Genomic DNA, 21,935 nt, shown 5'->3' with positions numbered 1-21,935 from the left:
TGTGTCAGAGTAATGCTGACCTCTCAGCACAAGCATTTCACAAATGGAGTTTATAACAAAAAATTCGGGAGGCATGACAACAACCAAGCTCAATTGGACTCAGCTGTCAGTAATTAGCAATCGCTCCTGACCATCCATTCCTCTCCCAGATGCTATAAATACCTACGAGATCCCTGTGTCTCTCTCTTGCATGTCTCTTGCATCCCACCTCCACCTCTGCAGCTGCCCCTTGGTCACCCTGCATGGGGGTCCAGGTCCCCTTGTCCTCTGGCCGGTCAGCCCTCAGCCAAGCGGGTTAAGCCACAATTTTGCTCCATGATGCTTTATTCTTGGGTGTTTGTCATTCCTCATGAACAGGCTTGATGAAAGCACCGTCTCTAAGCACTCTTGTACTACACCTTAAGTGAGCTTTTTGGTGACAATAACTAAACCCGATGCTGACTCTAGAGGGAGCCAGAGAGCCAATCGCAAAGACATGGAAAAGAAATGGGTCGTGTGTAGCTATGACCTCAAGATGGCCCTATTGCCTTTGGATTCTTCATTTTAAAAGGTGGGAAAGCGCGTATAATCTTACATTTTCAATACTTTTCTCGGAACTGTGATCAGCTTTGCTTGACGTTCACTTTTATGGAAAAGGCCAAGAGAGACATTCTTATGAACACCAGAGAGGTAGTAACTGCTTGGCAATTATTGGCACCCCTCAATTAAACAGTGCTGTTCATTAATTTGCATAGTTTGACACATGTTGCTTATTGTAGCATTTTTAATTATCAGTGATATCTCTCTCCAATGCAAGATCAGTAGGTCTTAAATAACAATATATATATATTGAACTTAATGAATGAGCTACCATGGTTTGAAATGAGAAGTATCCACACTTTTGCGTTCCACTGTGCTGAAGGGTCAGGAATGCACTGCAAGATCAAAACTCTACTTTTCAGCGTGGAATTAACCTCTACCTTGTAAAAGTAGCCTTGAAATTGTAAGATGACCTTTCTCAAGCTGCTCAAAATAAGTTAAAAGCAAAGATAAGTGCTTATTTTCTACACTGGCGTGGTAGTCTGATAAGGGCTACAATCAGTTTGTCTGTGATGCAAATTAGAACTGCAGAAGGCTTGCTGAGTAGTTGCTAAATACGCAGATAAACCACTGCCCTGCTGAAACCCTTCAGATGAGATTTCAACCCGAAAGCAGACGCACAGCCCAGACTCCCAGCATGGTGACTCTGTGCGTCCTTGTGATGCTCACCCTGGTTTCTGCACTCGCAGGTAGATATGAATCCTCTCTTCTTTCCACTACTGTTGTGTCTGTCTTCGGTCTGTGAACTGGTCATTTCTCATTCTGTCTGCGATCACCACTCGTTAACACTGCGTGCAACAAGCAGAATTATTGACAGAAACAGCAGCGCGGGTAGTGAGCAGATGAAGCCTGTGCTCTGTAGCTGATTTAGAGCAGAAGTTTTAAGCTCTCCCAACAGATGAAGAACTCAGTTGCTGATACCATTATTTCCATATCAAAGAAATGTAGGCTGACTTATGCACTGTTAATAAACAGGAAGATTCAGCACAAGTGTCGTGTCTCCATCATGGAACATTATAAAAATAAAAGCATTACATTTTTGTTAGATATTCAGGCACTTTTGGTGCTAGTAGCATTCATTGGATGACGATTGTATTCTTATCCATCACTCTATCGTGAATCAGGAACTCATTACTCCTGGAAAGGGTCAGAACATCTCATCGTTAATCCTAGAAGCACAGGACACCCCTAAACCAAACACCAGTCCAGTACTGGTGGTACACAAACACACACCAGCTAACCTACCCAGCATTTCTCTCTGGGACGAAAACGGAGCATCTGAAGAAAAACGTCTCAAATGCGGGGAAAACATACAAACCACAGACTGCAGACAGAATGTTCCCTGTGCAGAACTGAACCCATTGCACAAGGGCTGTGAAACAGCAGCATGAACCTCCACAGCACCCTGCTGTCGCTGTTGTTTTTAATATTATTTGCTGTGCAGGCAGCCTTCTCCAGAATGACACACAGTGTACAAAGCTTGCAGGAAGTGTAATTGCAAAGGAAAAAGGGCAGTAGTAAGACGTAGAAGGAGCCAGCATATACAGGTAGAGAGAAAGCAATGCAGGAAAGTAACGACTCCACATGCACTGTGTGCCATGTGTCCAGTGAACAAGTGCAATTAGCAAATTACACTGGAGTGACAGAGGAGCATGAGAACAGCGAGGAAGAGGAAAGTCAAGCAGAGTCACAAACTCTGGATGAGCAGGAGCAGGAGTCACAGGGGTCCAAAACGCCAGCGTTTCTCAACCTGTTGTACCAGGGACCAGCTCCCTCAGGTCCTCCTCATCTAAGGATGGATTAGGCTGAGAACAAAACAAGGGAAGACAAAATACCGAGCTCGTCCTTTAGAACTGGCCCGGTCTGCAAGGTCCTAGCTGGGACCAGGTCCTGGTTCTGGTCCGCGGGCCCGGACAGGGGCTGGGCTGCTCCAGAGGAGGCGACAGGAGCGTGCCAGAGGAGAAATGTGCAGGGAGCAGGACAGGGAGGAAACAAGAGAGACACTAAGACTCTTGGCTGAGGAGCAGGGGGAGGGTGGTGGAGTCCAGAGGAGTAGAGGTGGGAGGCGCCCACAGAGGGGGGAGAAGACTACAAGCGGTCTTGAGGTTCAGATGAAGGGAGTTGATCCAGGAGGAGATGGCTAGGAGACATACCTGTTCCACATTTATCAAGGCCCCAACACGTATCGCAATATAGGTAGCTGACAACTCTTTGGCAAGGTGTGTTCATTTCAAAAGCAGCCGGTCCACCTTTTAGTTCATGTGGCTGATTCAAGTGCCATGCAAACCCTTTGTCAAGCGCTTTCTGAAACACGAATGAGCTTGAAAGGAGAGTTCTGCACAGTGTCCTGTGAAAACACAAGTAAAAGATATAAAACCAATGCCCTTGCACAATGGCTTTTCATGTTCGTTGTTGACACTTTTATTTTGCATCAATTTATTTAGCAGGCAGAAGCCTAATAATATCTGTGCCACTGTCTCAGTGTGGCTCATGTGAAAACTGCCCCAGAACAGCAATACTGATTGACTAGAGCTGATCCGATCTTTAAAACAACACCAAGTTCTGACTGACTTCCTTGCTGTCTGAGTGTGTGGCACAGAAGAGCTGCTAGACAGAAAAAATCTACTTTCGTTTTGTTTTTTGATAATATCACTGCGTTATGACCAGAGAATTACAGCATTCAGTATAATATCATTGCACATTGGCCGCAATATCACTGCAGACTGGCCACAGCATTCCTGCACACTGGTAGCATAAGATGAAATAAAAATAAAAAAAGTGATTTGACCATTTAATAACCAGATGTGGTGCACTGTGGGTGAGAATCGATCCAGTGTGAAGGTGAAAACGGAACAGAGATCAATGAATTAAAAACGTTCTGTAATCCAGGAAAGGTGCTGGGGTGGGATCTGTGGGGCGCAGAGCTTCCTTGTTGTTTTGAGAGGGGGGGCCTGAGTCCAGCTCTCTTTGATTGACAGGTGTCTCTGGTGACGAGATCATCGGAGGACATGAAGTCAGCAAGCACAGCCGCCCCTACATGGCCTACCTGCTGATTGGCAGAGAGCGCAGAAAAACCAGCTGTGGAGGGTTTCTGATCCGTGATGACTTTATTATGACTGCGGCGCACTGCAAAGGACTGTGGGTATTCCATGCCCTTTTTTTCCCTTGTGTGTGTCCGTCCGTCTGTCGTCTGTCTGGCCTAAGTTGCATGTATGGATGGGTAGGCCTTTCTCGCATACAGTAGGTTGGCCATTTTTAATTTGGTGTCAGTCGTGTAGTTACTGAACGGGATTTGTTTTGGTTGTTGTTTTTTTAGCTTGAGAAAGATGTGACGTGAAAATCGCAGTTTGTGAAGTCAAATATTACGTGTGTGATGTAACGGAATATGACAGGTTATTTTAAAACCCATTTGTCTACCTGAGCTGCGGATTGTCTTCAGTGTTTAGTGTTCGGGCTTTGGGCTGAAGTATTGGAAGAGTGCAGGCTGCAAAGTTCTATTTTGGAACTGGCCCAGCTGGTCATTGCAAAGAGTGGAGAGGGTGAAGAGAAAGGGATTCATACCGGAGACGGCGCAGTCTTTAAAAGTGCTGATATCACCACAGGTCTGGTTCGAATTGGCTGATCCTGAAATGGTTCACCCGCTAAATGCCATTAAAAACCTTGGGGGGCAGAGGATGGGAAATTGAAAATTGCTCTCTGTGATGTTTTCTTTCTCTTTTTTTAAACAATATCATTTGATCCATGTGCGACTTAATGCATTATTGTTCAACTTAATTGATTATTAAAGGATATTTTAAAAGCAAACCTATCTAGTCTGAAGGGTTTGCCCCTGCAGGAGGCTGTATGGGGTCATGGTCACGAATGACCCCCTGTGCAAACGGGAGGATGGACCCTGTGCGGTACCTTAGGTGGTCAGGAGGCAAAAGGTAGCTTTCAGAGTAAACTAGACCAGAGGGCTAGACGAGAGACGTGGTCAAAGGCAAGTTCCATGGTTCGGAACGAGAAAAGCAAGGAGCTGGTTTAGAAAACTAAGGTAAGGTAGGAGCTCCAAAGAACGACCAACACGAGGCAGGGAGCAGAGGGTTCTGGAGGGTTGAACTGTTGTGCGAGGGAGAAGGTGCACTGATTGATGGAGTGTCGTGGTTGGCTGATTGGCTGATTGGCAGGAGTGGTGTCGTTTGGCAGAAGCACTCGGGGATGGAGGTTGATTAGCGCGAGTGCACTTCCGTGTGGGAACGTGGTGGGATGAGGGCGTGATGGTCATTCTGGTGACATTGTGCGAGAATGCTAATACATCCCCTGTGTGTCTCACAGCACCTACACTGTTTTGCTTGGAGCCCACAACATCGTTGAGGATGAAGCCACACAGCAGGTCATACCTGTAGAGAAGGCCATTCCTCACCCCAATTACACGAACATTAACTACCAAAACGACATCATGATGCTGAAGGTAAGACACAGGTCAAGTAAGAAAATAACACCAGAAAGCAGATTGGAGGTAAATAAAAATAAATCCACCTTTTGCTGGAAAACACGTTGTTTGAATAAAGGCTACTTAATGTATTGTTGGCAATGCATTTTTGAAGAAATATTATCATATGATTATTGCATTTTTTAAATAATTTATTATTATATTAATTTAAATATTTTACAAATATTTCGAATATTGCATTTATCTGAACCTAAATGTGCCAAAGAGAGCAGGGCAAGCTCAATTGCACTGCAAGAGCCTGGTCCAGCTTGTCTTACAAGGTGTGAGCGCCGCCCTGGTGGCCACAGCGGGAATGCTCTGACGGTCATTGCTCCCTCTCCTGTGAAAAGCTGCAGAAGAAGGCGCGCCTGAGCCATGAGGTGAACCTGATTCCCCTGCCGGCCGATCAGAGCAGCGTGGGGGCAGGAGCAGAGTGCTGCGTGGCTGGGTGGGGTTCAGTCAACAAGAAAGGACGCAAGCTCTCTAACACACTGCTGGAGGTGACCGTGACTGTGAAGAGCCTGCAGGCCTGCAGGGACCACTGGGGAGAAGAGTTCAATGAGATGAAGATCTGTGCTGGCGTTCCTGAGCGTGGCGTTTGTAAGGTACAGCGATGCTGCTTTTCTTTTTTTATTAACCTCTTTTCATTCCTTATCAGGTGGCAAGGGGCGCTGTTTAACAGTTCAGAAAGAGGTCAAATTGTTATGTCACACTTCCGCTGTCCTACATATACAGTAAACACTCGCTGGCTGCCCACAACTCTTTTCTGGTTTCCCTTCCTCCACTTCAACTTCACCACTGCAGCTGACTCCCTGGTTCATTCCTTGGGAGTGAGGGAGCTGGCGATGACTAAAGTATTTAATATTATTCTTTGCATTCATCAGTTCACTTTTGTCATTATAAAAATTGGACCAAACTGATTAAATGAATCTTTGTGGGGTTGTAACCACAACCATTGGTAACCACAACCTCTGCTACAGCTTTTATCTTTGTACACTGGAATACATTCAGTTAGTTCAGCTCAAAGCTTCACTCCAAACTAGCCATAGTTTTCTAGCTAAACATACCTGATCAAATATCAGGGATTCTTCTGCAAGCAATGTCTTATTATCGCTACCGATGATGTAATTTCCATGGCAAATGCTTCTGAAACGCTAATGCATCAAAGCTGTTCAGAATGTGAGGATGAAATTGCAGGCGAATTGCAATGTTCTCCTACGTATAATGCTTTCTGTTTTGCTAACCAAAGACCTCGAGGGGGAGTTTCGATTAAGTTTCCAGCCAGGCAGACAAAAAAAAAATCATATTAAATAACATCCTGTCACTTGAGATTCCCAAACAGGCCACAGAGCTATAAAAATTCACAATAATTAGAATAATGGTCTGGCCCTCTAATATCTTTTGTCTAGACTGATCCATTAATGTACTGCAATGTTGATTTTCTGCCAAATACTTTGTTTACATAGGGACTCTCCTGTATTCTCTGAGTGTGTGTGTGTGCATTTCAGGGGGATTCTGGGGGACCCCTAGTCTGCAATGGGGTGGCACATGGTGTCGTCTCCTATGGCAGCAAGCCTTGTGAAAAGAAGCCCAGTGTCTATACCAACATCTCTGCCTTCATCCCGTGGATTAAAGACATCCTGGGCAAAAACTGAGCTTTCCATGAAGAGCAATGCTGCACAGGGACACATTTTTTTTTACACCTAGCTGGCTGGCAGTCTTTGTGCAAAAGCCTGCCTGTGAAAAATGCCTCATCGAATTGAAATTTTGAGATTGTATCTTATTTGCAACACGTCTTGCTTGTCAGATCCCTGTCACCAAGTGTATGTGTAAGCATACTTTGCTTCAAATAAAGCTTTTTTATGAATTGCACTGTGATGATGCAGTCTGGTCTCCTGTCCTCCTGTTTGTCCTGCTGTCTGAGAATTTGAATATCCGTTTTAATTGTTTGTTGATTTGGGAATTAAGCAAAGAGCTGTGCTTTCCTCATCACCATCAGGGGTTGTATTACAGATGGGAAAAATCATCATTGATATACAAGTTTTAGTTTTGCTATTGTTAACATTGTTTCTATAAGACTGTCTTAAAGATAGGCCAAGGGTAAAAGGCTATGAAACACGTAAGCAATATGACAATAGGGAAAAATCTGGAGAAACTCCTGTACATGTAAAGCTGGTGGAGTCAAAATGTAATCGCCATGAAGCCTATTTGACCATCCTGTGCTCAGATCAGGTCTGATTGCTTGCTGAAACTTCAGAATGAGAGTTCTGCCTTGTTTCTTGAAAGCTGAGGGGATACGGCCGGGTGCCTGAGAGTTAAACACATACGGTCATGAGAAAGGTTGCCTATTTGGTTGCTAGCAATGAATTCATCTGAGGATCTCGTCCAGCCATTTGTCGAAAGACGCCACAGTATCAACGACATGTCTGGGCAGCTTGTTCCACACTCCCACCACCCTTTGAGTAAAGAAGTGCACCCTGTTCATAGTTTTAAGAGCACTTCTAGTGGTCCTCTGGTTCAAAACATGGGGAAAAAAATCTTACCACCACATATCATCAGCACGTGTTTCCTGAGATGAAAAAAACCCCCCAACTCAACAGGGTTTTGGACATGTGTAAGACAAGAAATAACACAATCCCCCTCTTTCCTGCCAGCGCAGGTCGGATCTTGGTCAGAGCATTCTAACTTGTCACACACCCCAACGTAACGATGACGCCACTGGTGGCTCAGCATGGCTGGCTCAGTGGAACATTCCTTCTTTGTATCCTTGTTGGAACGCTGAATGGAAAACTAGCAGGAAGAGGAGTGTGTCCATTCCAAGCCCCATCCTGAAAGCGCGGAAGAGTCAACAGTGATGAGTCACGTGACTCTCTGACGAAAACAGGTCCTGCCTTCCACAGTTCCAGCTCTCTCACCATGTGCTGCTTACCCTGTGAAAAACAGGTTGGTTTGAGGTTTTTCTGCAGAAATGTAGCACTCTGATACAAAAATCCCCTGATGTGGCATGCTGGTACTCACTCAGACTGTGGGAGAAAATTTGCTGTCTTTTTTTTTATTTTGAAGATAAGAAAACTACTATGTGTTGTCAAAAATGACACTTTCACACACTGCTTCTCTTCCTAATTCTACGCGTTTCAGCTTTGATTACTGCAAACAGTATCCATCCATTTAATTACTGACGGCTTTACCCAACTTAATTCTCAAGGAATCTGGAGGCTATCCTGGCAAGCAATGGGCCCAAAGCAGGATACACTAGACAGGACACACCAGTCCATTGCAGAGTGCACGCACACACGCACTCAAACCAGGGCCAGCTTCTCCAGAAGCCAATTAACCAACCAGCGTGTTTTCAGACTGTGAGAGGAAACACATGCAATCACAGGGAGAACATGCAAACTGCACACAGGCAGCACCCCAGAACTTGAACCCAGGACTTCAGTCCTGTACACCAGCAATTGTACCCACTGTGCCTCTCACGAATGCAATAATTTACCACAAATATAGGTTTATTTATTGTTTGCCCGGTGGTGCTAAAGTAATGAAAACCACACGCACAACGTTTATTAAGGCTTATTTTCTTTCATAACATTTATTTGGAGAAGGAAGTGAGCTCCCTCATGAGCGGTCTCAGTTGTTGGCCAACACGTCTCTGGCCCAGTCCAGGTACATGGCGACTTTGGTGAAGACGCTGGGGAAATATCCGCAGGGCTTTCCCCCGAAAGACAGGATGCCAATCGCCACGCCTCTGCACACCAGCGGGGCTCCAGAATCCCCCTGAAATACACACAAGCGACCAGCGCACCTGGTGTCAAGATCCCCTGTGTAAAACAGCACTGCTCCTGAAATAGACCTGCTTCGAACCTGTGAGAGCGCCCAGCGAGGATACTGTCGTTCTCTCTCGTTGCTGCCAGTCCTCGTGTTTGATCTGTGAAGGGCAGAGCTGAGAAACAGTAATAGCAGATTGTGGCTGAGTCTCAGCCGGTCTGAGTCTCACGTACACGCAGAGCCTGACGAAGAGCTCAGACAGGGCAGGAGCTGACCGACGGGGTGTCTGGTGTGGGCGTACCGAGCAGCCGCCTTTCAGGGGTCCAGCGGCGCAGACCTTGTACTCGTTGAACTGTCGCCCCCAGGTCTGGGCGCAGAGTCTCCTCACCACGGTGACGTTGACCTCCTGCAGGGTAGGGGACGGCTTCTCCCCCTCGGTGTCCATCGCTCCCCAGCCTGCCACAGAGCAGGACCTGCCCACCCGGACGTCCCGGACTTTCTTGGGGAGGGGCAGGACCCCCACCGCGCTGTTGAGGGTGGCGTTCCACCTCAGCTGTGAAGAAACAGTGGGAGCAAGAGGCGTGAAGCAGGAAGAGCTCACTTCTACCCCCTTTACAACAACCCAAGCATCACTTCCTCCTTGCAGTTAGAATTCTGCACCATCGCCTGTCCATCCCCAGCCAGCACAAGATAAGAAGCCCCCCCACCTTCAGAAGCATGATGTCATTGTCCAGCTCCCGGGGGCAGAAGTCGGGGAAGGGAAAGGATTTGGCCACGGGGATGATCTGCTGAGAGTTCTCATCCTGAACCATATTGTGAGCCCCCAGAATTGCAGTTATGTTGCTGTGGGTGAGAGAGAAGAATCGGTTCTGTTGCTCTTCAGCTAGTCAGCTCGGAAGACAGCCCTGATCCAAGAAACACATCACAACCACACCAGGTACGACGAGCACCTCTACAGAGAAACCCCCATTGCACTCCTAAAACCCCTCCCTATATAAATCTGTGCAGGAGTGGGAGATCGAGCCCCACGGAGGGTCAGCTTAAGACACTCCTGCAGATCATGAGTCAGAATACAAGTGATTGTTTTCGGCTCTACTCCTTTCTGTTTCGCCACAGATCGCAACACCCCAGCCTCTGGGGCTTTGCAAGAAATTCAAAATAGACACATGGTCTGGTTGCAGAGGGTTAGCTGATGCAAACTGAAGAAGATGTGACTAACTGGGGGGGAGGTTTAAAACGCATTTCTGAAGCACACGAGCACTCCTGCACCTCCTCTGTCCCTTCATGTTGATGTCAGATTCTCTTTTTTCATGGGCCTAAACACAGAAGAGGCCTTTCAGATTCATCTGTGTCATTGGCCTCTGACAGCCACAAAGTCCCACAGTGACAGCTCAGCACTGACTGTAAGAGCTGAGGTCTGGGAATCGGTCTGTACTTACTCTGAACTGCAGTGGGCTGCGGTCATGATGAAGTCGTTGCGGACAAGGAACCCCCCGCAGCTGACACACTTCGTGCCCCTCACCATGGACAGGTAGGCCATGTAGGGGCGACTGTGGGGGGTCGCCTCACGCCCCCCGATGATCTGCGCCCCCCCTGGTGACACAAAGAGATGGAGACTCTGGGATGCCGCCGAGACCTTGCGAAGTAAATGATCTTAAAAAATAAATCTCCTTTCTCTCTTTTGTCTGCCTGCTGTCTTTTTCCAAAGATCCCAGGGGAGTAGTGACAGACAGAACAAGACAGGGGTTCCCAGCCTTGGGCCAGGTGACCCCCCACACCTGCTGGTTTTCATTCCAGGCCACCTGCATCATACAATTAAAGCCTTACTTGATTTAAGAAGTTGCTTCAGTTGCATATTTGCATTGTGCAACTAGTCCCAAGTTTGGGATTTTATTTCCCTCACCAAATACGTTGTTTAAGAGCTGGGAAGAGCTCAAATTCATCTTATTCCTATCAAGTCAATGAAGGGTTTGACTGTGTATGCGAGGGCTGAAACAAAGACCAACAGGCGTGTGGGTGACCAGGGCTGGAAATTTTTGAACCGCCGGGATGAGGTGACGTGTGAGTGTCTGGACAAATCACCCCCAAGTGCTCGTGAGGTCAGTAGTACAGGAGGTCAAAGGTAAAGGCGGTGTCATCACTACACTACACAGAAGGAGCAGTTTTCAAAAGCTAAACCACGCCGAAACACAATCTTACCACTTAAGAAGTACAGGAAGAAAATCTGCAGAAGAATACGAGAATTATTTTTAGGTAGAAAATGACACAATAAGACATCTTCAGCCCTCCAAAACCACAGGGTGCGGTCCTGCAAATTTCTCAGATAGTTCCATTTGCTGCAGGTTTAAATAGAGCACAGTGAATTGATCAGGAAGGTTAATTCCACCCTGAATTGGGGCTCTGAAATATCACCACCTTTCTTTCTTACATCTCAGCGGTGAATTAACCTCTTCCTCTTCTTCTGCATCCTGCACGCTGGCACAGCTCCCTGCTCAAACCATTTCAGAATGAATCGGTGACTTTATCAGAGAGAGAAAAAAATCTTCAAAATTCATGAACAGAATTCAAAATGCTCCTCACACATCAGCACACAAGTTTCAAAATTGACATTGAGCTCAAATCAAAATGATCTGGAATCTCTAAATGCTACCATGCTTATATTTCTCTTTTTTTTCCCTTTACGTGCGCAGATGCTGAGTTTATGTTGATTAATCTGTATGATTAATTGTGGACAATTGTCTTCATTTTCACAGCCGTGCAGACGTTAGACGTCCGAGATAGCATGTAGTGAGCACATTTATGCAAAATCCTGACAACCTTTGCTGTGATTGATACAGAATTCAGGAGTGAAGAAAGCACGTTTTGTCATTTAGCAATATTTAATAATGATTCTGAATTTAAAAATGTGAGCTCAAATTGAACAGCGTATGAGCCACCGATGCAAAACACTGGCCTAGCTCGTTTGTCACTTTTCTCAAATCGAATCGAACTGACTCATTGGCAGAGTTTGCCTCTAGACATCTATAAAGTTAAAGCAGATTTTTTTTACTAGAAGAGGAATGATCTTCGGACCTCAGCATAAAAGGTCTGTCAAGACCCAACTTGAAATTTCAGAGGACAATTGAATAAAGAAAGTAACCAAGTTGCACAGGACTGTATTTAACAAGTGATTAATTTCAAATCCCTTTTGAAATAAGCACATATATTTAATAACGACGCCACAAGGCGTGGCTCTGAGGCGGCCTGTCGGGTATCGAGGTACGATGAGGCTGAGTTGAAGCTGCCTGGCTGAGAGCCAGCCCCCCCCAGGCCACAAGACGAGGAGACCGAGACCCCCCTGGAGGACCAGGAGTGACCAAGAGGCAGCTGTATAGGCGTGGGGATGCAGGAAGTGAAATGTGAGGTAGAGATTTGCATGTGAAATATATACGGCTTTGAGAAATGACATGGAGAATCATTATGATTTAGAGCAGCTGGGACTGAAGTAACATGATTGTCATCATCCATCCCAAACTTAGGTTGGGGATAAAAATAAATACATTTTAGCATGCTGTCTTTTGTCCTGTTTTTTTTTTTAAACAACTTTGTTCATTAAGCGTTGTACATTTTTTTTTCTTGACAATGAAATGAATAACAATGAAATTAATACAAAAATACAGGTACAGTGACAGCTTCTTCAGAGTATGCCATAAAAAATGTACATCAATTACCAATGTATCTATCAGGTCTATAGTGTAATTGTAATTATGGTTAAGGAGTATATATTGAGCTCCTCTTTTAAACCTAATGCTTCCAATGGCTTATTCCACAGTTCTTTAAAACACTCCAACTCACCTTTTAGGATGAAGCTTTTCTAAAGAGATCAAGTCCCTTATTTACAATTCCCAGAGGAGATTTCCTTAATCCAGCATCAGGATCTACTGGATTACCTCTCTGTGATTCTGTAACTGAACAGGCGTGACTCCTAAAACGCACGTAAGACGATCTACCTGCACTGCCTTGACCAAAGAGATTTTTTTTTGCATGCCTCCCTCCAGAATTTCTGAATATGTGTGCATTCCCAGAAACAACGGAATTGTGTTTCAACCTGGGTTTTACACTTAATGCAATTGGATGATGTGCTTGTGTTCAGTTCGCTGTAGATCTACGGAGATATATATATATATGTTCTATTCTATGTAACAGATATAATATATCTTTTCTGTGAAATGTGCATGACTTTTGATGGTGTTTTTAAGCTACTTTAAGCATTAGTCATTCTACGTGCAAATTCACTCTTCTTTTATATCCGCTTTTCGGTATATTTTGATTTTTTTTACCCCAAGTGTCAAAACTGCATGAGTGTAAGTTTTCACACTAAGCTGAGCTGTGCAAGCTAAGCACAATTTTTTTTACGTTGCATGATGGTTTCATTTGACTTAACACAAGCTGAGTAAAGGAAAAGAAGAAGAGATTTACCTGCAAGATAAATGGAGAGAGCCCAAACCACAGCCACAGAGACAACTTTCATGCTGCAGAATATGATCTAAAATTGAAGAATGTGTGATCAAGCTTTGGGCTCACTGTCTTCTGCTCTGAGCCGATCACCGACTTCTGCTGCAACAGGAACTTCTGAAATACCGCTGACCACAGACAAACAAGTCACCCGCACAGAACTTAACTATTAAAATTCAGAAAGCAACTTGACTATTAAAAGTCGGAACGCAAAAGACACTGAAAAGAATACAATGTTTGGAAGGCTTGTATTCCTTTCCTAACGCCTAATTCCCAAAGTTGGTTCTCTATCACTCTGGCTTCTAGTATCTGAGAAACAGGCACAGGCGAATAGCTTTTCTGAACAAGAGCAAGCAAAAGGGGGAGATCTGATTTAGTGTGCAGGCAGTTCAGCACTGCTGCTTCACAGTTCTCGGGTCCTGGGTTTGAACTCAGGCGAAGGTGCTTTCCGTGTGGAGTTTGCATGTTCTCTCAGTGTTCGCATGGGGTTTCTCTTTGTGCATTTGCGTTTTGGTTCCCCCCCCCCCCTGCCCCCTGCCAAAAACACGCTGGCTTGGTTCATTGGGGTCGCTGTGTGTATGTATGTGTGATCACGTGTGTTTATGTGCATTTGTGTTTTTGCGAGTCGTATGTGTGTGTTTATCTGTGTGTATGGGTGCTGATCCGTGTGTGCCCCACCCTTGCACTCCATTCCCCTGGTTTTCCAAGATCCGTGCCAGGAATAAGTGCCTTTCTGAAGAAGGCCGACAGGAGTCACTAGCTATTGATTTTATAAAAAAAGAAAAATCAATATTGGCCTATCTTCCGGAAAAGGCATCTCAGCATCTTTCACCAGACTCCTAAGCAAAGATCCTGCAGCTGGTTAACTGATACAGAGTAAATGGCAGGAGTCTATTTTTAAGTAGTACAAAGAGAGGGAAGAAAACATGTCTTGATATCACTGTTTTAATACACTCGCTGGCCAAAATATTAGGAAAATCTGGAACTCCGTCTCAAATGAATGGGCTCTCTCGACACATCACAAGCTTGAGCAACTTGAGACAGGGCTTCCACTGCCTCTCCTGGCCTGAACAATCCCCACCCACATCTGGTGGACTGGACTCACTGCACATGCGGAGCAGCCCTGGGCAGCAGATACTTCCATGTTTCGTGAAGCCCAGGCCCATGTCCTGCTCAAGCTATTGTTGCCACTTGCAGAGGCTCAACACATCATTCAACAGGGGCTGCTGGTGTAATCGTACCCTGCTGGGCAAATGTTCACGATATCTTCATTGTCCGGTGCCTTTATTTTTCCGTCTTGACACAGGAAACCCGATTGTGTGCCCAGTCTTCCGCGGTGATTTAAGCCGGTTTATCTGAAGATAATCCTGATAACATTCCATGTTTTGCTGGATACAAATTAGTCTTAGTCTAATGTGTAGGGAGCATTTCACTGGCGAATGCGATGGACAAGCAGCACGGTGCTTCATGATGGCTGCTTGTGTACAGCTGTGATCATTCCAATCAACGCGATCAATCAAAGATCAATGACAGCCCTGTTTCCTCACCTGATCATCACTATATTCATTACAAAGTGAGTGAATTGTTGGTTCTCTTAAAATATACAGATTGTAACCCCTCAGAGTACCTATGAGTACTAATGCTTTTTGTGAAGAATCAATAGAAGATTTTTCATTGGCTTTCTTTACCACTGTTTATGTGGTGGTGAAGTTATAACCGTTATAGTGGTTTGATATTAGGATTTCAGACAGCAGAAAATATAGTTGGATACAGAACAGGACTGACAGGTGTGGCAGAGAATTGAAACCTGCTGTTTTCATTTAGTTCCTTAAAGTACACTCACTCTTATCTCAAAAACTGAGGGAAACCAGCCACACAGATTAAACCAAAATGTCTCCACAATGCATTTAACAGTAAGTGATGAAACTGATAAGACTGATCCGAAGAGGCCAACATTTGACACAATCTACTGCCAGTGAGTTACCAAGACGAGGGTACAGATTAGACTCAGACTTCCAAATCCAGTAATTGTAAGTGGTTGGAGGTATTTGAATTTGGGATGGGCAGGAGGGTCCAAATTAGAACTGAGTCAAACGTGGGGTTCAGTTTTCGTTATTTAGAAATTAGTAGCACAGTGTCATTTGTACCAGTTATTTCTGACCCTATAGCTGAATGAACGTAGATCAATGATAAGTGAACAGTGCCCTTTTTTTTTTTCTGCAGACCGTGAAATCTCCTCTGTTGGGGAACCAAACCTTTTTCTAGCCAGCTGCGCAACACATTTGTGTCATTTCAGGTTATGTTGCTCAGATTAAACACGGAAATTTGAAAGCAGGACTTTGTTAAACTTCAGGAGCATTTTGGATATGTGTAAAACAGACAGCAGGATGCGTTAATGATGAGTTGCTTCACTATATAAAGACCGATCTTCAATTCCCAGTAATCGCCTTGCTGTGTTTTTCTCTTCAGTACTTTATTGCTTGATCTCTCTAGAAACGGTCTTTAGAACCGGCAGGGGTTTGGTTTTTGGAGAGGAAAGCTTTTCCTGTTTGTTTTTCACTCAGTTCGGAGAAATGATAAGGCCTGAATCATTTTAAGAGGGCAAGAGATCATTTGATGACTGCATGGATCGGATGAGATGCGAGAACACAATCAGATGGTGCAACAGATTAAATAAGTGCGATGTGTGCTGAGCACTTTTCGACAACGAGAGGCTTTCATCAGCACCCAGAAGGCAAAAGGCAAGACAGGAACGCCTACAAACATCCACCGGGAATGATCTGAGTATGAAAACAGTTTTAGAGCAATGTGGTAGTCTAAAATGATCATTAAATATTTAGATAATCTCATTGTATATATATATAAATGTTTGATCTTATATATGACTCAAATGACAAATAAAACCTTTAAAGATAAAGAATTTGCCATGCACACAATTAAAGAAACATCAATTCATTCATTTTTATTCAGTCACAGAGCAGAACACACTCTTTCTGATGATCTCTTTATTGCAGATTAAGGTCTGGGATGTGCCTGTTCTCTGGCTGCATTATGTAATGAGAGGAAATGAAGTGTTTCTTCAGTGGGAGAGGGGTAAGGAGATCTGGGATGTGGGAGCATTGACTAGGTGTCGCATGAGGACAGTTTCCTGAGAGTATTTTCACCCTCCTGCCACATCAAACAGACTGCAGAGATCAAGAGACTCCAGGTGTGACACAACACCTGGCACAAGAGGGAGCATGCACACACACACCAAGCAGCCAGGCAGGAAAGGCTTAATTCACTCTGTGAGGCCTGCTAAAGGTGTGATATCTCTATACACATAAAAGCCCGAACCGGATCACTCTGCTGTCTGTTGGGAGTGATCTATACTTAATAATTGCTGTACGTGATGATCTTTTGGATCTGAGTGATGGAGGCAAAGTGGATATTCAGGTTTAAATCAGTGAGAAGCTTTATTAGGAATGGAGATTTTTGCAATTGGAAATATTTTAGCTAGACAGGTTAGCAAGCAGGACATCTGGAATACAGCTTGAGTACAAAGGACCATTTTACAAACAGGGCACCCAGGCAAGAGGACTCTGTTGACAGCTACATATGTGGCTTTATGCTATAGGCTGCAACAGGAAAGCTCAGTTCTGCGCCAGTGTCTCATTGATCCAGGGCTCGTACACAGAGATCTTGGTGTAGATAGTGGGCATCTCTTCACAGAGCTCGCCTCCTCTAGAGACGATGCCATATGCCTTCTCTTCACAGACCAGGGGTCCCCCAGAGTCCCCCTGAAATACACACAGATGGTAGGACATAAGGACGGCAAACCTGCATCTGTAACAAGCATATTAACACTGTACACTTTAAGACTGCAAGACTCTTATTCGATTGATGGTCCCTATGGAAAACGTTAGTAAGAACTATAAGCGTGTCTGCAAACTACCAACTGGATTAATTAATCAGTACACATGATTTTACAATAGGTGCGATGAGCTATCAAGATACCAGAACAGCGCATGTTGTTTCTGTACCTTACACACTCCATGGTCAGGCATGCCCCCACAGATCTTCGTCTCATCGTACTGATCTCCCCACCTCTTCCTGCACTGCTTGTCACTCAGCACAGTCACATTAACCTCCTGGAGTTCGGGAGATGCATTTCTCCCCTCCCTGTCCACAGCCCCCCATCCCGCCACTGAGCACACAGTCCCGGGGGGCACCCGTCTCCACGGCACAGGAATCAGGCCCACGGCCACCCCGAGTCTGGCCTTCTTCTTCAGCTGCGAACGGGAGAAACAGCCGTTTCAGATGAAACCAAACACAGATGACAGCAAACACAGCCCAGAGGCCCAGACACTCTGATACCAGCTGTGTGTTACTGTCGGGAATTTCTCTCAAGGCCACAAGTTCCGCACAGGCATTGCAACAACGGAAAAACATTTTTGTGACAACGGCTGAGATTAAGAATTCAATCTGCACGTCCATCATAATTCAGGATCTTGGCGGTTCGATAGTGATCTTCTGCTCAACAGATTCCTTTCACTTCTGAAGTAACCAGCTGTCGCAAAAAGAGCTTGTAATTTCCATCTGACAGGCGGGTGAAAGTTTTGTCTTAATGTAGGGCAAGTAAGACACCTGGAACAGGTTTGGTCTTGTGTGCATTAGCAGGACCTGTTATATATGTGCATGCAAGAGGTTGGGTGTTTTTGCACAAGTGAGGAATCACTATGGGCTGAAATGAACAATTTAATTTCTTGGGGAGGTGCTGATTCTAACATACCATGGGATTGCATGTATTTAGAGTAGTAATTTCACTTGTGCAAGTTATGATCTGGAGTGCTTACCTTCAGCAGCATGATGTCATAGGTCCCGTTGTTGTAAAGGGGGTGGGGAAAGGACTTCTCCACACCTATGATCTGCTGCGTCTCCTCATTTTGAAGGACGTTTTGAGCCCCAAGGAGTGCAGTGAGTTTGCTGTGGACAAGAAGTCTGGTTAAAAACAAATACAGGTGTGTTTTAATATCTGTGCTTGCCTGCCTGTGGTTTCTCCTTGTATTGCTAGAGCTTCTCCTTTCTCACAATCATCAATCAAGAGGTGATAATATTTGGACTCCAGACGGAGACATTCTCTCCTGGTCCTGGAGGGCTGTAGCTCACTAGGTGTCATAGGTGCTCACAGTCCTCGATTAGTAAAGGCCTGGACGCCGTAAAGACAAGAGCTGTTCACGGCTAAGTGAACAACTGATTCAACGCGAATCATTAGGAGGCCAGAGTTGAATCAAAAACAGAAGCAACAGTTCCCCTCCAGGACCAGGACTGAATATCAGCGGATACAAAGGTGGACCACTTCAGGCCCATTACCTACCAGTTCAATCCCTGCATGTATTGTATATATATCCACCCTATACATTTACAGTATATATATATTGTAGCACTTTCGGGTTCACGTGGGTATGCACCCTCACCGCTGCTGTGGCTTCAGGTCAGCACCCCCACCACTGAGGACTTGAACCCGAGCCTGCGGCGTCACCCAACAGGGACCCAGCCTCTTGAGCTAAAGGGAGATCTCCCCTCAGCCCAGCGGCTGAGGTCCCTGCTATTCACAGGGAAGGGTGGTGACGTCACCATGCTGGCGAGCCAGCTCGCACAACCTGTAATGTCGGCCGTATGCGTTACAGTATATATTTCAAGTGTCCTCCCACAGTCCAAAGACATGCTGTGAAGCTTAATGGGAGTCTCTACATTGCCCCCTGTATGAGTGTGTGAGTGAACGGTGAGTGTGTGCCCTGTGATGATGTAGTATCCCGTCCAGTGTGAATCTTGGTTTGTGCCCATTGACTGCCAGGTTAGACGCTAGCTCACCACGATCCTGGATGGATATAGCTAAGGTAGATATACAGCAGGTGTATAAATGCATAGAGGGGGAATTACAATGAATGCTTACTTTCCATCACAGTGTGCTGCCGTCAGGACGAAGTCTTCTCTGATCAGAAAGCCTCCACAGCTTGTATGATGATCACTTCTGTTTATTATTAAGTAAACCATGTAGGGCCGGCTGTGGGGTTTGGCTACAGCTCCTCCAATGACCTTCTCTCCAGAGACACCTGTCAGGCATACAGAGCTGAGCTCAGTCCCCTCTCAGCACACTGGGGGCATAGGGGGTGGAGGGAGGGGGTGTCTGGACCCACTGTGTAAAGACCCTACACCCAGTCAGACTCAAGTACAAGTACTTCTGTAATCCACACAGTCTGGCAAAAACACTTCTCTCTTTTCTTTGACAGCGGAAATCTCTGGGCCTGTTTGGACTTTATCTCTTAAAAACATCGTCAATAACCTGGCATCTTGACTCTGCGTAAGAAATGAAAACACGGCATACAGGAACTCAGCAATAAATGTGATATCCTGCCGTCTTCCTGAAGGACATCTGAAACAGCACCTTGGCGGCAAATTTCGATCGGAGCATGTTTTATGACAGAGAGTACACCACTGGCGCAAAGGTTGAAGCCGATACCCTGATTTCTTTCACGAAACAGCTGGGGGAGATCCTCAGATCAGTTACCTACTAACTACCAAATGACCTACTGCAAATGAGCTGAAAGACCTCCTCTAATTTATAATCGTCCTCATGTTGGAAAATTCTGAGGTTTAAGTGGGACCCAGGTTAATTGTGGTCAGTTGAGGTAACAATATGCACCTCCTTTTCAAGCGAGGGAAAGGATATATCCTGGTGATTTGTAGATTGAAACACAGAAATTCTGTGGGCAAAGATGGGGCTGTCACAGGATGGCTTATGACAAATTATTATCATTTTGGTTTGAGGTCTGAAATTTAAACACACTTATAGATTATATTCACTTACAGAAACAGCTTTGATAAGGTTGCAAACGTGAACAATATATTAAAAAGGTATACTTTTTAATACAATCCTAATTTTCATTGGGATTTGCTTATGCCAAAGTAAAAAAAATGCAGTGCAACAATGCATTTAACCAGTGGAAAACATCGACAAAATCCGCAGCATATTCTGCAGATGAACAGGTTAAAAGTGTTATGTCAAATTGAAAGGAAGGCACAGGCAATCAGAAAAGAAACAGTTCACATATTGATTCCTGGAAATCGAGTGTCACATCAGCTAATTATTAAGAATTGATTACTGTCCCTCATCTGTCTTCCGAGGAAAGGTATGGAAAATATGTGTTGCTACAGACATTATATACTGTATTTCTCATCCAGTTACAAAGTGATTTTATAAAGGAAAATTCCATGTTGTAATCCAAAAGCGAGTTTCAGTTTTCTTTAGTAATGAAACTCATTTCTTTGCCAAAAACATGGTAGAAAAATACTGGCCTGGTGTCAACTCTAATCATCTGGGGACTGTTCTTGCTTCTTTCAATGTTGTAAAACTGCGATCGTCGTGCCTTCTGCTGAGTCAGATTCTATATAAAGTACCCAGCCTGACGTTATATGATGAAGTCCTTAGTTGGAAATCTGAACTGTCCACCATGCTGGGAAGACACGTTTAGAATCTATAGTTCCATCGGAAAGAGCAGATCGGCAATGCTGATCTCAACTCTGAAGGCTGATATTACAGATAACAGGAGGAAAATCTGTATGCTGGAGTAGTAGATGGGGCAAACACTTGTCTTATTATACATGTACACATTGTAGAATGTGATATTTTGAGCTCTGAGCTGCTTGTACGCTCAAAAGGATGGACAGTTTGTCACTTTGGTCACTGAAAGTCACAATAGCAGGCTTTCTGTTCAGCCCCTACGTCAGAAATTCTTTTGAACTCATGCACATTCATTCAGATGTCCCTGCGGGAGCTGATGCATTGCACATGCTAAATCTGCGTTGCTCAGACTTGAGTCACCTAAAAACTGTCCAACAACAATCAACAGTAAATCCTAAACATAAGACCCAATAATGCAACTCACAGAAACCCAGGCCTGTCGCTTAGCTGGCCCTGTAGCTCTGGCAGAGTGCTGTCTGTGAAGCAGCAGGGTTACATCCTACAGCATCTGACATTAGAGGTCTGAAATTGTGATGCAATTGGGACCTCAGTCTAAAACCATGAGCACAACAAGTGGCGCCTCTGTTCTCACACCCAGAAATGTTAAAAACCCTCAGCAGCTGTGCGTTTGGGGAAGAAGATGCGAACGAGCATAGCTACCTTGAATTGCAGAGAAGGCAACAAGAGCCACAAGGGAGCAGAGAGTGACCATGCTGGACGTCTGCGCTGGTGCCGTTGCACGCTCAGATCAGGAACTTCAGCTCTGCCTCGAACTGCCCAAGGTTTATATACACACGCACCCACAAGAGGGAGCAGGAAATGCAGTGGTTTGACTGAGAAGACGCTGGTGCTGGGTCTGCCCCACCTGTAGGCCATGTACCCGGCCATTCATGACACACCCTCCTATTTTGCTGCTTTTTTAGGTGTTAAGTGTTTTATTTTTGTACTGGCCCTTCCAGTTGGTCATTTCAAGTTAAAAACCAGCCTGGACTGCCAGCAAAGTACGATATGTCTTGTACATTCCTACAGGCATTTAATCCGCCATATTATGGAAGAAAAAAGTTTATTAACAATCAGTTTTGAAGTAAGAGTAAAAGGAAATATTCTGTGGATGTGTAGCCT

The 21,935-nt window shown here is 45.0% G+C and overlaps 3 protein-coding genes across 3 annotated transcripts; 1 reads left to right on the top strand and 2 right to left on the bottom strand.

Annotated features, from left to right (window-relative positions):
- The first annotated feature begins 13 nt into the window (after positions 1-13).
- On the top strand, positions 14-6,928 carry LOC102687051 (granzyme B(G,H)-like). The gene is made up of 5 exons (XM_015365502.2): positions 14-1,268; positions 3,558-3,717; positions 4,894-5,029; positions 5,401-5,655; positions 6,559-6,928. Exons 1-5 carry the CDS (start codon positions 1,172-1,174, stop codon positions 6,703-6,705), a joined length of 795 nt encoding a protein of 264 aa, XP_015220988.2. The 5' UTR covers positions 14-1,171; the 3' UTR covers positions 6,706-6,928.
- Positions 6,929-8,555: 1,627 nt separating this feature from the next.
- On the bottom strand, positions 8,556-13,396 carry LOC102686851 (granzyme B(G,H)-like). The gene is made up of 5 exons (XM_006640044.3): positions 13,274-13,396; positions 10,255-10,408; positions 9,523-9,658; positions 9,117-9,368; positions 8,556-8,824 (listed from the first exon to the last, which is right to left on the bottom strand). Exons 1-5 carry the CDS (start codon positions 13,323-13,325, stop codon positions 8,678-8,680), a joined length of 741 nt encoding a protein of 246 aa, XP_006640107.2. The 5' UTR covers positions 13,326-13,396; the 3' UTR covers positions 8,556-8,677.
- Positions 13,397-16,739: 3,343 nt separating this feature from the next.
- Positions 16,740-21,581, bottom strand: LOC102686644 (granzyme B-like). The gene is made up of 5 exons (XM_015365507.2): positions 21,474-21,581; positions 19,245-19,404; positions 18,145-18,274; positions 17,332-17,580; positions 16,740-17,088 (listed from the first exon to the last, which is right to left on the bottom strand). Exons 1-5 carry the CDS (start codon positions 21,523-21,525, stop codon positions 16,942-16,944), a joined length of 738 nt encoding a protein of 245 aa, XP_015220993.1. The 5' UTR covers positions 21,526-21,581; the 3' UTR covers positions 16,740-16,941.
- Between the last annotated feature and the right edge of the window lie 354 nt (positions 21,582-21,935).

This window comes from Lepisosteus oculatus, chromosome 29 (assembly GCF_040954835.1).
Source record: "Lepisosteus oculatus isolate fLepOcu1 chromosome 29, fLepOcu1.hap2, whole genome shotgun sequence".
NCBI classification, from domain to species: domain Eukaryota; kingdom Metazoa; phylum Chordata; class Actinopteri; order Semionotiformes; family Lepisosteidae; genus Lepisosteus; species Lepisosteus oculatus.
Note: the sequence above shows the minus strand (reverse complement) of the source record. Positions and strands in the feature narration are given on the sequence as shown.